We start from the raw sequence: 17180 nt of genomic DNA, 5'->3' as shown, positions 1-17180 counted from the left end.
GACACTATGTGAGCTCATAAGCAGTATTTTCAGTACAGAGGATAGCCGTTCGTATAGATCAAGAATGACCCGCTCCCTAATTGCGGAAAGAATAACATCTACCGCAATTTTCGCGAATCAGAAGGGATTACGGTGAAGGTGTCACGAACAAAGCGCTTGTGTATAAGTGGTGTAGGAAGTGTTCTGGAGGCAGAACACCTGTTCGTGGCCAACAGCAGAGTGACAAACCTCCAATTTTGATTGATAAATGGGATTTCGAAACATGTGACAGAGCAACACAAGAAAAATCGGGTCAGCAACGCTCGAGGGATGCTTCAGCGACTTGAATTTTAAAGTGAAGATTGTCTGAATTATACTGCGACAGAGAAAAAAATTGACTCGCTCTTTACACGCCTGATACGAAAAGACAATCATTATAGTGGCGTCACTTCCAATCTGAGAAAAATTTAAAACCATAATTTCGTGCAAAACGATCATGGCCTCATTGCTTTGTGACTGAAAAGATATAATTTTGATCAAATGTCTGCCGCAGGGAAGAGGATTAATACACAACGATAGTATTATACCCTAAAGAAACTAAAAGAAGCTTTCAAAACAAAAGTGGGGAGTAATGAGGAGAGAAGTAATTAGTTACACGACAGAGTCTGTCCTGCTCAACTTTATTCAATGCGCTCTTGGACTTATTTGTTTGGCATGTTTTGAACCGACCCCCGTATTCCCCTGGCTTGTGACCGTCGGACTATGATCCTTTTACCTCCATGAAGGCACACATGAGTGGAATTAAATTTTGAATCTACGAGCAGGTGCAGAAAGAGGTTCTGGAGTGGAGGAAGGAGCTAGCGGGAGGAGGACATGAAGACGTTTATGCCCCGACCGACCATATGCATTGAACGGGAGGCGATTATATGGAAATTTAACAAGGCTATGGATAATATCCTGTACTATTTTGCAAAAATACATTTTTTAAAAATACGGGGTCATCAAAAAGTCAGTATAAATTTGAAAACTGAATGAATCACCGAATAATGTAGATAGACAGGTACAAATTAACACACATGCTTGGAATGACATGGGGTTATATTAGAACCGAAAAAATACAAAAGTTAAAAAAATGTCCGACAGATGGCGCTTCATCTGATCAGAACAGCAATAATTAGCATAACATACTAAGACAAAGCAAAGATGATGATCTTTACAGAAAATACTCTATATGTCCACCAGCATTCCTCAACAATAGCTGTAGTCGAAGAATAATGCCGTGAACAGCACTGTAAAGCATGTCCGGAATTATGGTGAGGCATTGGCGTCGGATGTTGTCTTTCAGCATCCCTAAAGATGTCGGTCGATCACGATAAACTTACGACTTCAGGTAACCCCAAACACAATAATCGCATGGACTGAGGTCTGGGGTCCTGGGAGGCCAAACACAACGAAAGTGGCGGCTGAGCACACGATCATCAGCAAACGACGCTAGCAAGAGATCTTTCAAGCGCCATCTGTCGGAAAAATTGTGAACTTTTTTTTGTTCTAATAAAACCCCAAGTTATTCCAAGCATGTGTGTAAATTGTTACCTCTCTGTCTACAGTATTCCGTGGTTTATCAAGTTTTCAAATTTATACTGACATTTTGATCACCCTGTTATAAAAATCTCGTACACTAACTTTCTAAATACGCTTCGTATTTGAATAGATGTATCACTTTATAACTTAAAAGGAATTCCCTTCCTCAAATTGTCAGAATTTTTTGGTTTTAGATTTTCGAGATACTTTTCGGCTGTTATTGTTACCAGCTCTGCTCTCTGTTTCTTCGATTCCAAACGTTTCAAGCTCCAGGCTCCCAAGCTTTTTTCTACAACAAAACCAATAACAATGTAGCTGTAACTCGTAGCGACGAGTGTAATACATGTTTCATCACCACCAATGCTTTCATTAAACGGCGTTACAATTTCACGTCAGAGACTGTTAATGTTATTTCTATCGGTCTAACGGTTCAGATAGTCTTGTTTACTGACAGAAAATTAGTTGCTAAATCTTTTAGCTTGTACAACATCGTCTTTCGTTCCACGGTTTGTCTCCTATGTAATGCACCACTTAGTCTACCTCTGTCCACTTAGCATGTTGGACAACAAAGAATAATAAGAAGAATATTGACTAACCCGTACAATGACAGGAGTTGAAACGTAGAGCAATGTAAATCAAATAACAGATGACATATTGTCATTAGAGGTGGCGCAACTTTATATTAACAAAAGGCGAAGTTGTTCATTTTAGCTGTCTGACTTGCAAGTTCTCACAGATGATAACAATGATTACTGCGAGGGCGATTCTTGAGTCCTGCTAGGGCAGTTTTGTCGGTAGAACACTTGTCCACAAGGGACAAAGGTCCAAGTTTCGAGTCCGGGTACGGCACAAGACTTTAATCTACTTGGATGTTTCAAATCAGGAGCAGATTCCCCTTCAGAGTGAAAATTCAGTCTCCTCTCCTGTTTTCTGTGATTTGTCGCACTGTGTAACAGATTAAATCGGTTTCCTATTTGATGAAGATGGCTATTTTTTGCTTTGGTTCTATTTGCCGCACACTGACAACATCACTCATACAATTACGTCAATTACATCTTTCAATATTCCTCGTTTTTCCAAAGATATTGGGGTTCCCAAGAGAAAAATAACTGTTTTCATCCTACGACTGTTTCTTTGATTTTCATTAAATGTCCAATGATGTACCGTCGGTGGACAAGAGCCATCGGTGAGTGGATTACAGCTTATACAGTGCGGACATCGATGTGCACGAGTGCACAACTGGTGTTAGCGTTAATTAGTAATATTGAATATCGAAATAATATATATTTATCTCATACGCATGAAAGCGTCTAATAACGTATCAAATGTAAAGGTCAACATATCAGCACCTTGCTGCGTGATTTCAAAATAAAATTTAACAACTTTACGCAGTAAAATTACACTGTGATTATTAAAAATACGAGGGTTGTAGCATTCCATGTTATTTAATATTGAACTATCCCAGGTGTGTAATGTTTATCATAGATAAAGTCATTCTATAGATGATATTTTTTCGCTCCTACCACCGCCTCATTAGTCTCTGTTTAGTAGTCTATATGTCTATTTAATAACTACACTACTGGCCATTAAAAGAAGAAGAAATGCAGATGATAAACGGGTATTCATTGGACAAATACATTATGCTAGAACTGACATGTAATTACATTTTCACACAATTTGGGTGCATAGATACTGAGAAATCAGTACCCAGAACAACCACTTCTGGCCGTAATAACGGCCTTGATACGCCTGGGCATTGAGTCAAACAGAGCTTGGATGGCGTGTCAGGTACAGCTGCCCATGCAGCTTCAACACGATACCACAGATCATTAATAGTAGTGACTGGCGTATTGCGACGAGCCAGTTGCTCGGCCACCATTGACCAGACGTTTCCAGCAGGTGGGAGATCTGGAGAATGTGCTGTCAAGGGCAGCAGTCGAACATTTTCTGTATTTAGAATGGTCCGTACAGGACCTGCAACATGCTGTCGTGCATTATCCTGCTGAAATGTAGAGTTTCGCAGAGATCGAATGAAGGGTAGAGCCACGGGTCGTAACACATCTGAAATGTAACGTCCGCTGTACAAAGTGCCGTCAATGCGAACAAGAGGTGACTGAGATGTGTAACCAATGGCACCCCATACCATTACGTCGAGTGATGCACCAGTATGGCGATGACGAATACCCGCATTCCAATGTGCGTTCACCGCGATGCGACCATCATGATGCTGTAAACAGACCTCGGATTCGTCCGAAAATTTATGTTTTGCCATTCGTGCTCCCAGGTTAGTCATGGAGTACATCTTCGCCGGCGCTCCTGTCTGTGGTGCAGCGTTAAGAGTATCCGCAGCCATGGTCTCTCAGCTGATAGTTCAAGCTGCTGCAAACGTCGTCGAACTGTTCGTGCAGATGATTGTTGTCTTGCAAACTTCCCCATCTTTTGACTCAGGGATCGAGACGTGGCTCCACGATCCGTTACAGCCGTGTGGACAAGATGCCTGTCATCTCGACTGCTAGCGATACGAGGCCATTGGAATCCAGCACGGCGTTCCTTATTACCCTCCTGAACACATCGATTCCATATTCTGCTAACAGTCATTGGATCTCGACCAACGCGATCAGCAATGTCGCAGTACGATCAAACCTCAATCGCGATAGGCTATAATCCTACTTTTATTGAAGTCGGAAAAGTGATGGTACGCATTTCTCCTTCTTACACGAGGCATCACAACAACGTTTCACCAGGCAACGCCGGTCAACTGCTGTTTGTGTATGAGAAATGGGTTAGTAACTTTCATCATGTCAGCACGTTGTAGGTGTCGCCACCGGCACCAACCAGCTGAAAAGCTAATCATTTGCATATCACAGCATCGTCTTCCTGTCGGTTAAATTTCTCGTCTGTAGTAAGTCATCTTCATGGTATAGCAATTTTAATGGCCAGTAGTGTATTTCGTACCCATCAGGAATTGTGTTGTGAGAGTTGTGTGTCACAAACAGATTCAAGATGAACTTACTCTCGGCGTCAGTCAGTAATTTTTTATGATTACAGGTTTAACTGGAAATCCAAAAACAATTAGTTAGAGGCTCACGTTAAATACAATTTGTCGTCATACATCATAGGTTTTTGTAACGTCAAATGGCTTACTACTTCACAGATATTTTACAATTACTAAAATGTTCTTGGTTGTAATGAAGTGGTCTAACGGATTTCCATTCACTTGGGTTTGAAGTCAAATCGCTTAGACCAAGGCGTAATAGCACGGAATATTTCATTAATTGTGACAATTCTGGCTGGCCGTAAAGTTTACATTTTACAATTAAATGTTCTTCACTCATCCTAACACGCCTATTTTACACATTTTTACACCAGTCGGTGATGGTGAATGTGTAGTGTATGAATGATTATTTACCCGGATAACTTTGTTATTTAAGAAAAAGTTAAACTACAGTTAGTAGCTAAGGAAACATGTGAATTTCTTTTTAATGAAATAACTTTGTCTTCCCCAAAAATTTAGAACTGTATCCACAGTCAAATAATTTGAAATAATTATTGTTTGCCAATGTTCCACGTGATGCATCTTTGTACCGAAAACCGAACCTTTCCCAGTTGAGACTGCCGGCCGCGGTGGTCTCGCGGTTAAGGCGCTCAGTCCGGAACCGCGCGACTGCTACCGTCTCAAGTTCGAATCCTGCCTCGGGCATGGATGCATGTGATGTCCTTAGGTTAGTTAGGTTTAAGTAGTTCTGAGTTCTAGGGGACTGATGACCACAGATGTTAAGTCCCATAGTGCTCAGCGCCATTTGAACCATTTCAACCTGTTGAGACTGTTATGAACATGTATTAATCTGCCACAACACATTCATAATAAACCTAATAGTACACACTACAGGATACTGTCTGTGGGCAAAAATGTCCGTTACATAACAAAATTAGTTGTACTTTGGCAAAGAGGTGTAACATTAAATCGTTGGAGATTGCACACTAAGCCAGATGTAGTTGACACCAGGTCTCTACATGCAGGTCAGGCAGTTCCTGTAGATTGCAAGAATGAAGTATATCCAAGACTGCAGAGCTAAAACCATAGAGAGGGGAGGGAATCTCACTGTGAGTATTTTCAGATAAGGGAGCAATGATCGGATATGATTATACTAGGCAACACGTAAGAGGCAAGTGTTTGTAAAGTGCTTAAGCTTCTGAATCACGACGCATGTGGTACCCAGAAAAAGCTTTCACAATCGTTCGTTTCGTGAACGCATTCCTCTCCAGATGTGCGGTTTGAGTGTTGTGTTTTTGTGTACAGTAGTAGTTTAGCTCCCGCTACCTCCTTCGAGTAGAGTATTTTGGCTGCACATTTTTCTTGTTAATAAATTTTTTATACTATTTACAAACTGTAGCATCTTCTAAACTTTAAACGCTAATTAAGGTCATAGAAGAATGGTCTTTTCCGAACGTACCTCCGACGAAAAAGAGATTTTGATAGCTGGATACAAGAGGTCTCTCTTAATTTCCATTATAACTTTCATCCTGTACCCAAATTTATTTATAAGTCAAATACTAATATTCGTAGATATAACATTAAATACGGTTTTATATAACGAAGTGTTTTCAATAAAATTTACATCCCTTATTCTCCCCCTTAAAGGCTGAATACCTAAAAAACACTGAAACATATTTTTTTTTAATTTCTAATCGCGAAAGTAAATACAAATCTTCTGAGATTTCATAATTGGACTTTTCCATGATACCTCTCGTCCCCCATTTTAACCCCTTAGGGATCGAATATCCAAAAAAAATTGTAACAAATCAGGTTTTTTATTTTCAAAAGGGAAGCCCAAAGCAAATTTTCTTCAATTTAGCTTTAAAAATGGGTTCATAACGAAAAGTTGCTAATAATTTTCAACCACTGTTTCATTCCCTTAGAGATTGAATATTCAAAACAATGAAACACTTTTTTTTATTTCTGATTGGAAACTGAAATAATAATTTTTATTATGTGGCTTTAAAAATACCTTAGTGGTAGTTTAATAATATTTGTTTTAAAAATATTCTTCCGCCCCTGTTTCACCCCCATAGCGATTAAATTTCGAAAAGTCCTGAAACAAGTTTTTCTTCATTTCTCATTGAGAAACGAAATACCCATGTTCATAGTTCTAGCGTCAAAACTGCCTTAATAATGACATATTTTCTATAAAGCCTTTCGTCCCACGTCACACGACCTTAGGGATGGATCTTTTTTTTTTTAAAAAAAAAACCCTTCCTAAACAACACCTACAGTATAATCTCAACCCCCTCTCCCGATTTCAAGTTTCTATCCTTGGCGTTTTGGAATGAGCGATGATGGGTCAGTCAGTCAAGATATTTCCTTATATGTATAAAGATTTACGACTATCTCGTTACAGAAAGTATGAAAACGTAACAAATACCCAATGTAACTACAGAAAAAAAATAGAAAGCGGCGATTAATAGCTGTATTTACACAGTGAAAGGTTGATAGTAAGACTGTGATCACAATGCTTTAGTAACATATAATCCGTTTCAGTTGATAGACAATAGAAGATAATGTACAATAAACATGACGAGTATTACTGCAAGCTTTGTTACCCTTGATGTACTCTTATGTGTCTCTTCTAAAGGGTAGTAAATAATATGAGATGCCTGATAAAAATGTCCGGTATGACATTTAAAACTATCTTTTTAATTGCGTCAGCAGAATAAATCTACTCTACACGTTATCCTGGTATTCATCATAATTCAAGAAGCACAAAAATTCTACTCCCGTCTTTTAGCACAAAGGTAAATATCCTCAATGTTGCTTACGCTCTATCTATAAACCCATTTGGTTACCTGAGGAGTTTTTTTTTCTATGTACACTGTGCGAAGCCCTTCATCCGCAATTTCGTGTCCAAAGACGTCGGAATTAGTACCTGAATGCCAAATGAAACGGCATTTGAATTGTGCTGTCGTTATACGCAAAGATGTTTGAAGATCTTACAAGTGTGCGAAAGGCGATCGAGGCACTGTGAGTTCTCTCCAACAGCGATGGGTAAGACATTTCCCTATAACATCATTTCTTGTAGGACAGCTAGTCCCGCAAGGTATGCAGGAGACGTTTGAAAGATAGTAGAAGAGGTATTGCAAAAAATAAAGCTGTAAATGGGGGGTCGTGAGTTGTGTTGGGAGGGCTCAGACAGCAGGGTATTTGCCTTTTGGGTAGCGGTCCGGCTCAGTGTATTAATCTGGCAGGAAGTTTCAAATTAGCCCAGATTCCGCAACAGGGTGGAAATTAATTTACGCAGAGACTGGCCGCACCATTATACCCCTGTGTAACTTGTCTTATTCTCTAAGTCAGCATATTTGTTGTGGAGAAAGTCAACAAGAGATACTGATGAAATACGATGATTAGCCTAAACATTATAACTACTTCCCACCGCGACGGTGGTTGCCGCCTCGTGGCGTTGCGGGCTCGCGATGCGGTAAGAAAAGTATGGAAGCGGAGCAGAGATGCACGGAGTATCACATCAGCGAAGATAAAGGCTTCAAACGGGGAAATTCCTTGAGATAAACGACTCTGACAAAGGGTAGATTACTATTACGCATATTCTGTGAACCAGTATCTAGAAAATGGCTATGCTTGTCGAATGGTCATGTGGTACTGTCGGGAGCATACATAGAAGGAGCTAGAAGGACAGTGGAACTACCACTTGGCACTAAACGGTTGAACGTCCACGATTCTTCACATAACGTGGGGTTCGGAGGCTTATCGGCTTTGTAAAGACAGACAGATGGTGATCTGTTGCATCGCTGTCGAAAGAGCACTCTGCTCATACACGCACAAGTGTTTCGGAGCACACCATTCATAGCACATTCTTGAACATGGAGCTCCACAGGATACTATCCATTTAGTTCACTCAACGACATTATCAATTACGATTGCAGTGGGCACTGGATCATCGGCAATCGAACATCAATCAATAGAAAAGTGTGGGCTCTTCTGGGGAATCACGTTTCTGCTACACTAGGTTGATGGTCGTGTCCACAAACGTCGTCATCGAGGTGAACAGTGGCTCGGAACGTGCAGCGCGCCACGGACGCAGGCTGCAGGGAGCAGTATATTCCTGCCCTTGCATGGGACCTGTGGTGGTAATTGAGGACACGCTTACAGCTGCGAACCGCCCTCATCCAATCACGCTTTGTGTTTTCCCCAACGGCGGTGTCATCTTTCAGCAACATAATATTCCGTGTCTCGGAGCCAGCATGGTACTACAGTGTTTTGAGGAGCATTATAGTGAACTCACGTTGACGTCTCGGCCACCAGATTCGTCTGATGCAAATCCTGTAGAACCCATCTGGGTCGCTATCGGGCGCCATCGCCGAGTACGCAAATCAGCGGCCCCATTATTTACGCGAATTACACGACCAGTGCGTCGACATCTAATGCGACATACCTCCACAAACCTACCAACAAACTGCCGGATGCCTGATAATGGAGTATTTCGGGCATAATATGGACAAACAAGGTGTGTAGCAGAATGAGATTTTCACTGTGCAGTGGAGTGTGCGCTGCTACGAAATATCCTGGCAGATTAAAACTGTGTGCCGGACATAGACTCAAATTCGGGACCTTTGCCTTTCGTGGGCAACTGCTCTACCAAGTGCGCTACGCAAGCAGGACTCACAGCTTTACTTCCACCAGTAAGTAGAGCACTTGCCCGCGAAGGGCAAAGGTCACGAGCTCGTGTCTCGGTCCGGCACACAGTTTTAATCTGTCAGGAAGTTTCAAGCTATGTAGCAGTTGGTCATAACATGTTTGATTCATCAGTGTAATTAACATCAACATTTAAACCAGGTTGTCCGCAGCTCGTAGTCGTGCGGTAGGCGGGGTCAAGGATTTTCTCTGCCTCGCGATGATTGGGTTTTGTGTGCTGTCCTTAGGTTAGTTACGTTTAAGTGGTTCTAAGTTCTAGGGGACTGATGACCATACATGTTAAATCCCATAGTGCTCAGAGCCATTTGAACCATTAGATTTTTTAAACCAGGTTGCTTGTTCAAATGTGTGTGAAATCTTATGGGATTTAACTGCTAAGCTCATCAGTCCCGAAGCTTACACACTACTTAACCTAAATTATCCTAAGGACAAACACACAGACCCATGCCCGAGGGAGGACTCGAACCTCCACCTGGACCAGCCGCACAGTCCATGACTGCAGCGCCTAAGACCGCTCGGCTAATCCCGCGCGGTCCAGGTTGCTTGCCACCGTTCATAATGACTTTTTGGAAAAAAAAATCGATCCGGCGTTTTATTTTTATTGTTTAATTTTAACTTTACTCCTTTATCTTTATTTTTATTCTTCTCTAAGACCGATAAATATAAGACAAGGTAACTAATTTTCTGTTAGCTGTGGATGATCTTACGATCGGAGCTGATGGTGAATAAGGGGTTCTTTTAAAAATACCTATTTATGTATCTTAAAAGCGACCTTCTTAAAATATCTGTGGTGCATGCCCTGCACAAAACAGCCCATATAGTTTCAGTTGTCTTTTTACGTACGACGTGCAATGCGACTGTTAGCCATCTGGGGAATCTGAGATTAGTGACAGTGACATTACAGGGGAAGACGCGGTACGCGCGGCCGCAGGCAGCAGGTACTCTACAATAGAAGACTGCTTCTTCCGCTCTTTGGGCCTGCTTGTGCTGCAGACGCCGGACGTGGAGCGGCGCCACACACGTGTCGTGGGCCCCACGCGCCACGTGCTGTCCTGGCTGCTGATCGCCTACCTGCTCGTCACCGCCAGCTACGGCAGCGGGCTCTCCTCCGTGCTCACCGTACCAAAGTAATGCTCATATCTAACCAAAGGACAAAAATACTTTCCATTTATTTGAAATTCTGGCTATAAGGCCGAGGGGGGGATAGAGAAATGTTGGAAGTTATCAAACTTCTGCTCTCTCACCTGGGATTAAATTATTTTAAAATCCGAGGCGTATTCCAAAACTAAGCTCAGAAGAATCTTCAGCTGCTGAAATTCATGGTGAATCATGCCTAGTGAGTAGATGTGAAATAATCAGTAAAGTACAAGTTCGAAAATGGTGCTGAGAATTTCAAAATGGCCGCACAAATATTCACGGTGACAGTGGAATTGCAGGCCCAGTACTTGGACCGACGACATCGTTGATAATGTGAACCAAGAACGTCCAAGTGATCGGCAATTGACGGTTAGTGGTCTGGCCAATGAGTTCCAAAATGTGGTTCCAACCTCAGTTTACAGAATTGTCTCTGAACAGGTTGGGTATCACAAACCATGTGCGAGGTGGTTTCCAAAAATGCTCACTGATCCGCACGAAGATCAAAGAAAAGCGTAAACACACCAGTGTTTGGAGTGCGACAGAAAAGATGGAGATGATTTGTTTTCCCACATTGTTACGGATGACGAGACGCGAATGTCGTACACCAACAGTCAATGCACTGGCGCCATTCAAGTTAACCAAACCCAAAAAAGTTCAAGCAATCTCATTTCTGGACTCGAAAAATGATGGCTACCGGTTTTTGGGACGAGGACCCTTCCTTTCGAGTGATTTCATGGACCATGTGTGAACAACTGCAATTAACGTATGCTGTGAAAGCAAGCCAATCACAATGTTCCAAAATCGACGTCGCGGAAAACTGTCGTGTGGCATGGTCCTCCTACACGACAATGCACGCCTTGACACCGCTACCAAAACCAAGATTAAGTTACAGGAATTTTGTTGGGATTCTTTTCATCATCCTCCATACAGTCCCGACCTTGTATCTAGCGACTATTTACTTTTCTTGCACTTGAAAATGTGACTACATTGTCGATTTCAAAACGACGATGAACTCAAGACTGCCGTTTCCAGCTGATTCAATTCCCAGGCGGCAGACTTCGATGCTGAGGGGTTGAAGAAGCTGGTGTAGCGCTACAGAAAGTGTGCAGGTGTAAATGGCGATTACGTGGGAAATTCAAGTAGATATGTAGTAAAACATTACTGTCAAAAAAAACCTTTTCACGTGACCTTATTCTTTATGATCAAAAAGAATTTAGTATTGTAATACGCCTCGTAATACAGAAATTAAAAACAAGAAACAATTGTGAATGTATGATATTTTATGAAATATTCCTGGGGTATATTAAATAAATATTGCCTGTAACATTTAAATCAATAAAGCTTACGAGGTAATGAACATTACTACAGGTGTGTGACCACCGTATGTTCTCTCGGTACACACTGCTGCTGTACTGCAGGTACGAGCCGCCCATCAACAGTGTGCGCGACCTTTACGAGAGTGGCATTGAGTGGGCGGCCACCCACGAGGCGTGGGTGTTCTCGCTCAGGGAAGCCACCCAGCCGGTAATCACTGACCTTTACCACCGCTTCCGAGTCCACAAGGAGGACGTCCTGCACGCTAGGACCGTCGCCAGAGACCTCGCGTATTCCATCGAACGGCTGCCAGCAGGTGAGACGTTGTTTGCACTTTGTGTCAAATTGTGTGCCATCTCTTTCAACCCGTCATAGTCTTTATTTTCCTCTACCTCTTCTTACATCAAATCTCCCATTTTATTCACAGTAGCATAACATTTCTCTTGCAACCTAAGTAGCTCTTAAACAGAGTAATGGAATACTACAATTTTTATAGCTCGCTGCAAAAAACTGAACAAATCACAGCTTGTGATCCTACCTTGGATGCACACTCATATCTTACGATGAGCTTGACATTGATATGAAAACTGAAAAATTTTAGAGAATGCACTAAGTAGAACTCTATGACACAATGTAAGGTAGGAAATAATGCTGAAGTTCCACGAGAGAATGGCGGTACCTAGAAAGATTTTGCTTGGATGAAGCGTGGCTTCTTACTACCAAGGACAAAAGAAGAGTCGAAACCGCCGAAATGCGATTGCTCCGATCAGGTGTGGCGTGTCTGAAAGGGAAAGGAATAGCAGTGTAGACATACGGTATATATTAAGCATTTACAGCTGAAATGTTATAAACATTAGAATATACAAATTGGAGATCTATTATAGAACGGACGAAAATGTATATTTTCCAAAATCTGTCTACAGGCGATAACTCCAGAGTTTTCTGTAGAGTTGGCTGACCAAAGACAAGATGTAAACATAAAGACCGAAGCAGGTCGAGGGTCCCAAAGAATGAGTACGATAAAGGTAATTCAGTGTATTGATAAACGTTCCCCACATTAATCTCGCTCGGGTGAGTTGGAAGTTATTACTCATTTAAGATACAATAACATTATTGTAGACAACGTACGATGCATCTATGATAATATATGTGTATCATGTCTGACACGTTTTCCAGTATGGACGCATCGCAGGCAACGTTGTTCCGATCGAAGATTCCTGAATTTGTCTGATGGATCAAGTCAGGTTATCTTGCTGCTGCCTATCGAAGGGCTCTGCAACTATTCTGTAGAGAATTGCCCGTATCAATCTGATGTTTCCCTTTACTCACTTTCTTCTTCATCATTTGACTCTCAGAGAAAATTTATTGCCAAGAAACCCAGCCAAGTGTTCGAGTCGGTGATTTGGTGAAAAGTTCATGTTGACAGAAATGACTGATAATCTGTACTGAAATTTATATTCGACTAAAGTTATGTATTTAGGTAAACCTCTTGTTAGGTCACCCTATTGTAGAGCCGCCAATGAACGTTTGGGTTGTAAGCTGCCGTACCTTTCAGAAGCATGCCTAAATGTTCATGCAACATTATAAACACGTTTTACGCCCTCAAATGCAGACCCCGAGAGTGAACATGACCCGATGACAACGCGATGTGACTTACTAAATTAATTCAGAGATGGCAAACTAATCACAAGACCTCATGTGTTTTAAAAATATGCCGTAAACGCTCGATTCGTGCTCGGAGAAATGTCTTTGTATACTGCTAACTGAACTACCTATTAACCTGGAACTAGACTTCGTGTATGATGGAATATACGATTTCCGCTACCTCCGTCTCCGTCGAAGTATAATTTGAAGCCTTTAATCAAGGCCGCCTGACCTGGATTGCTGTAATTTCTTTCGGAAAAAAAATTCCGGCACTGCGAGCATGGGTGGCGTACCTCCTGATTGAAACTCAGGTCCAGTGAATACAGGACATTTTTCATGAAATATAGATTAAATATTCAAACGTGGAGCAAAGGCACACGTTGTATAATTTGCTAAAAAATGGAGGTGTGAGATAACGTACATGTACATGCACAGGTGTAATATACAATTTAGCCGTCTTGGCTACTAATAAACATCAAGTTAGAATTTTTAACATTCTTCCGACCATCATTCTACAAAAATGAATAAAATAACCTTACAAACTGTTTAGTAATATTATATGCTTCTGAGTGAGAGAATCTGCTGGTAAGTCCCGTTAATTTACTTATGGTTAACTTAGTGACGGATACCAATCAAAATGTGTTCTCCAGCAAAAGAAAACAAGAATAAAGAACCGTTACGCACGGCAAGAGCAAATCTTTTGCTTACCCTCACTGCTATCATGGCTCCCAACTATATGAATCAACTGGAATGCTCGCAGCTTAGTGAAAACTCAGCAATATGCAAAGGGCTGCTTGTCGAATATGCCCGTATCAAATACGCAAGGTAAATATCTGAATACTTCTACGCTGACTTGACCATGCTGAAAGGCGAGACGAGAGAGAGAGTGCGTTTCATATTTTGTATGACGAATGTCGACTTGTAAGTAGCCATAACAAAAGTCCAGTTCCGAACGTGTTGAGACATGCGTAATGTCGACTTTTAAATCATTTTGTCGACAGAAAAACACTATATTACACTATATTTTACACTGTCACTGAAAGCTTAGGGAGGAGTCTCGCGATCCTTCCCCTCCTTTCTTGGCCCGGGGTATGGGGTGCCCTTGGGTAAAAGATACCCTCACTTCCCTGTCAGAAAAAGACGAACCGCTCTTGTGAACAGGGACAATCATTGATTGACCGTCTGTCAATCAACAAGAGATTTACGTATAGCGCAGCTGTGCGATGCGTGAAGAGAACTAAAATGACCACCTTCCAACGCATCTGAAACATCTACACTGCTGGAAATTGAAATAAGAACACCAGAAATTCATTGTCCCAGGAAGGGGAAACTTTATTGACACATTCCTGGGGTCAGATACATCACATGATCACACTGACAGAACCACAAGCACATAGACACAGGAAACAGAGCATGCACAATGTCGGCACTAGTGCAGTGTATATCCACCTTTCGCAGCAATGCAGGCTGCTATTCTCCCATGGAGACGATCGTAGAGATGCTGGATGTAGTCCTGTGGAACGGCTTGCCATGCCATTTCCACCTGGCGTCTCAGCTGGACCAGCGTTCGTGCTGGACGTGCAGACCGCGTGAGACGACGCTTCATCCAGTCCCAAACATGCTCAATGGGGGACAGATCCGGAGATCTTGCTGGCCAGGGTAGTTGACTTACACCTTCTAGAGCACGTTGGGTGGCACGGGACACATGCGGACGTGCATTGTCCTGTTGGAACAGTAAGTTCCCTTGCCGGTCTAGGAATGGTAGAACGATGGGTTCGATGACGGTTTGGATGTACCGTGCACTATTCAGTGTCCCCTCGACGATCACCAGAGGTGTACGGCCAGTGTAGGAGATCGCTCCCCACACCATGATGCCGGGTGTTGGCCCTGTGTGCCTCGGTCGTAGGCAGTCCTGATTGTGGCGCTCACCTGCACGGCACCAAACACGCATACGACCATCATTGGCACCAAGGCAGAAGCGACTCTCATCGCTGAAGACGACACGTCTCCATTCGTCCGTCCATTCACGCCTGTCGCGACACCACTGAAGGCGGGCTGCACGATGTTGGGGCGTGAGCGGAAGACGGCCTAACGGTGTGCGAGACCGTAGCCCAGCTTCATGGAGACGGTTGCGAATGGTCCTCGCCGACACCCCAGGAGCAACAGTGTCCCTAATTTGCTGGGAAGTGGCGGTGCGGTCCCCTACGGCACTGCGTAGGATCCTAGGATCTTGGCGTGCATCCGTGCGTCGCTGCTGTCCGGTCCCAGGTCGACGGGCACGTGCACCTTCCGCCGACCACTGGCGACAACATCGATGTACTGTGGAGACCTCACGCCCCACGTGTTGAGCAATTCTGCGGTACGTCCACCCGGCCACCCGCATGCCCACTATACGCCCTCGCTCAAAGTCCGTCAACTGCACATACTGTTCACGTCCACGCTGTCGCGGCATGCTACCAGTGTTAAAGACTGCGATGGAGCTCCGAATGCCACGGCAAACTGGCTGACACTGACGGCGGCGGTGCACAAATGCTGCGCAGCCAGCGCCATTCGACGGCCAACACCGCGGTTCCTGGTGTGTCCGCTGTGCCGTGCGTATGATCATTGCTTGTACAGCCCTCTCGCAGTGTCCGGAGCAAGTATGGTGGGTCTGACACACCGGTGTCAATGTGTTCTTTTTTCCATTTCCAGGAGTGTATATATACTACAAAGTCCCCCGTCGTGTTTTTCTGTTTCCGTGTTGAAGGATAATCTCAGGAATTACTGTAGGGAATTTTGATAATATTTTCACTAATAGAGGGATTGATTAATAAGGAAGGTTTTGTATATAATTTGTAATTATAGTAATGGTACGTGTTTACAGGGTGTTTCAAAAATGACCGGTATATTTGAAACGGCAATACAAACTAAACGAGCAGCGATAGAAATACACCGTTTGTTGCAATATGCTTGGGACAACAGTACATTTTCAGGCAGACAAACTTTCCAAATTACAGTAGTTACAATTGTCAACATCAGATGGCGCTGATGTCTGGGAAACTCTATAGTACGATATTTTCCACATATCCACCATGCGTAGCAATTATATGGCGTAGTCTCTGAATGAAATTACCCGAAACCTTTGACAACGTGTCTGGCGGAATGGCTTCACAGGCAGAAGACATGTACTGCTTCAGCTGTTCAATTGTTTCTGGATTCTGGCGGTACACCTGGTCTTTCAAGTGTCCCCATAGAAAGCAGTCACAGCGGTTCATGTCTGGCGAATAGGGAGGCCAATCCACGCCGCCTCCAGTATGTTTCGGATAGCCCAAAGCAATCACACGATCATCGAAATATTCATTCAGGAAATTAAAGACGTCGGCCGTGCGATGTGGCCGGGCACCATCTTGCATAAACCACGAGGTGTTCGAAGTGTCGTCTAAGGCAGTTTGTACCGCCACAAATTCACGAACAATGTCTAGATAGCGTGATGCACTAATCGTTTCGGATCTGAAAAATGGGCCAATGATTCCTTTGGAAGAAATGGCGGCCCAGACCAGTACTAATTGAGGATGCAGGGACGATGGGATTGCAACATGGGGCTTTTCCGTTCCCCATATGCGCCAGTTATGTTTATTGACGAAGTCGTCCAGGTAAAAATAAGCTTCGACAGTAAACCAAATACTGCCCACATGCATATCGCCGTCATCAATCCTGTGCACTATATCGTTAGCGAATGTCTCTCGTGCAGCAATGGTAGCGGCGCTTTGAATTTTGTATGGATAGAGGTGTAAACTCTGGCGCATGAGACGATACGTGGACGTTGGCGTCATTTGGACCG

At 43.0% G+C, this 17180-nt stretch overlaps 1 protein-coding gene across 1 annotated transcript in view; it reads left to right on the top strand.

Moving 5' to 3' along the window:
- Positions 1–17180, top strand: part of LOC126336051 (uncharacterized) — a 278199-nt gene that overhangs the window by 21037 nt on the left and 239982 nt on the right. The window contains exons 3-4 of the mRNA XM_049999530.1: positions 10197–10392; positions 11821–12032. Coding sequence (XP_049855487.1) covers positions 10197–10392; positions 11821–12032 — 408 coding nt within the window. The remainder of the gene's footprint in view (positions 1–10196; positions 10393–11820; positions 12033–17180) is intronic.

The sequence above is a fragment of the Schistocerca gregaria genome, chromosome 2, assembly GCF_023897955.1.
Source record: "Schistocerca gregaria isolate iqSchGreg1 chromosome 2, iqSchGreg1.2, whole genome shotgun sequence".
NCBI classification, from domain to species: Eukaryota; Metazoa; Arthropoda; class Insecta; order Orthoptera; family Acrididae; genus Schistocerca; species Schistocerca gregaria.
Note: the sequence above shows the minus strand (reverse complement) of the source record. Positions and strands in the feature narration are given on the sequence as shown.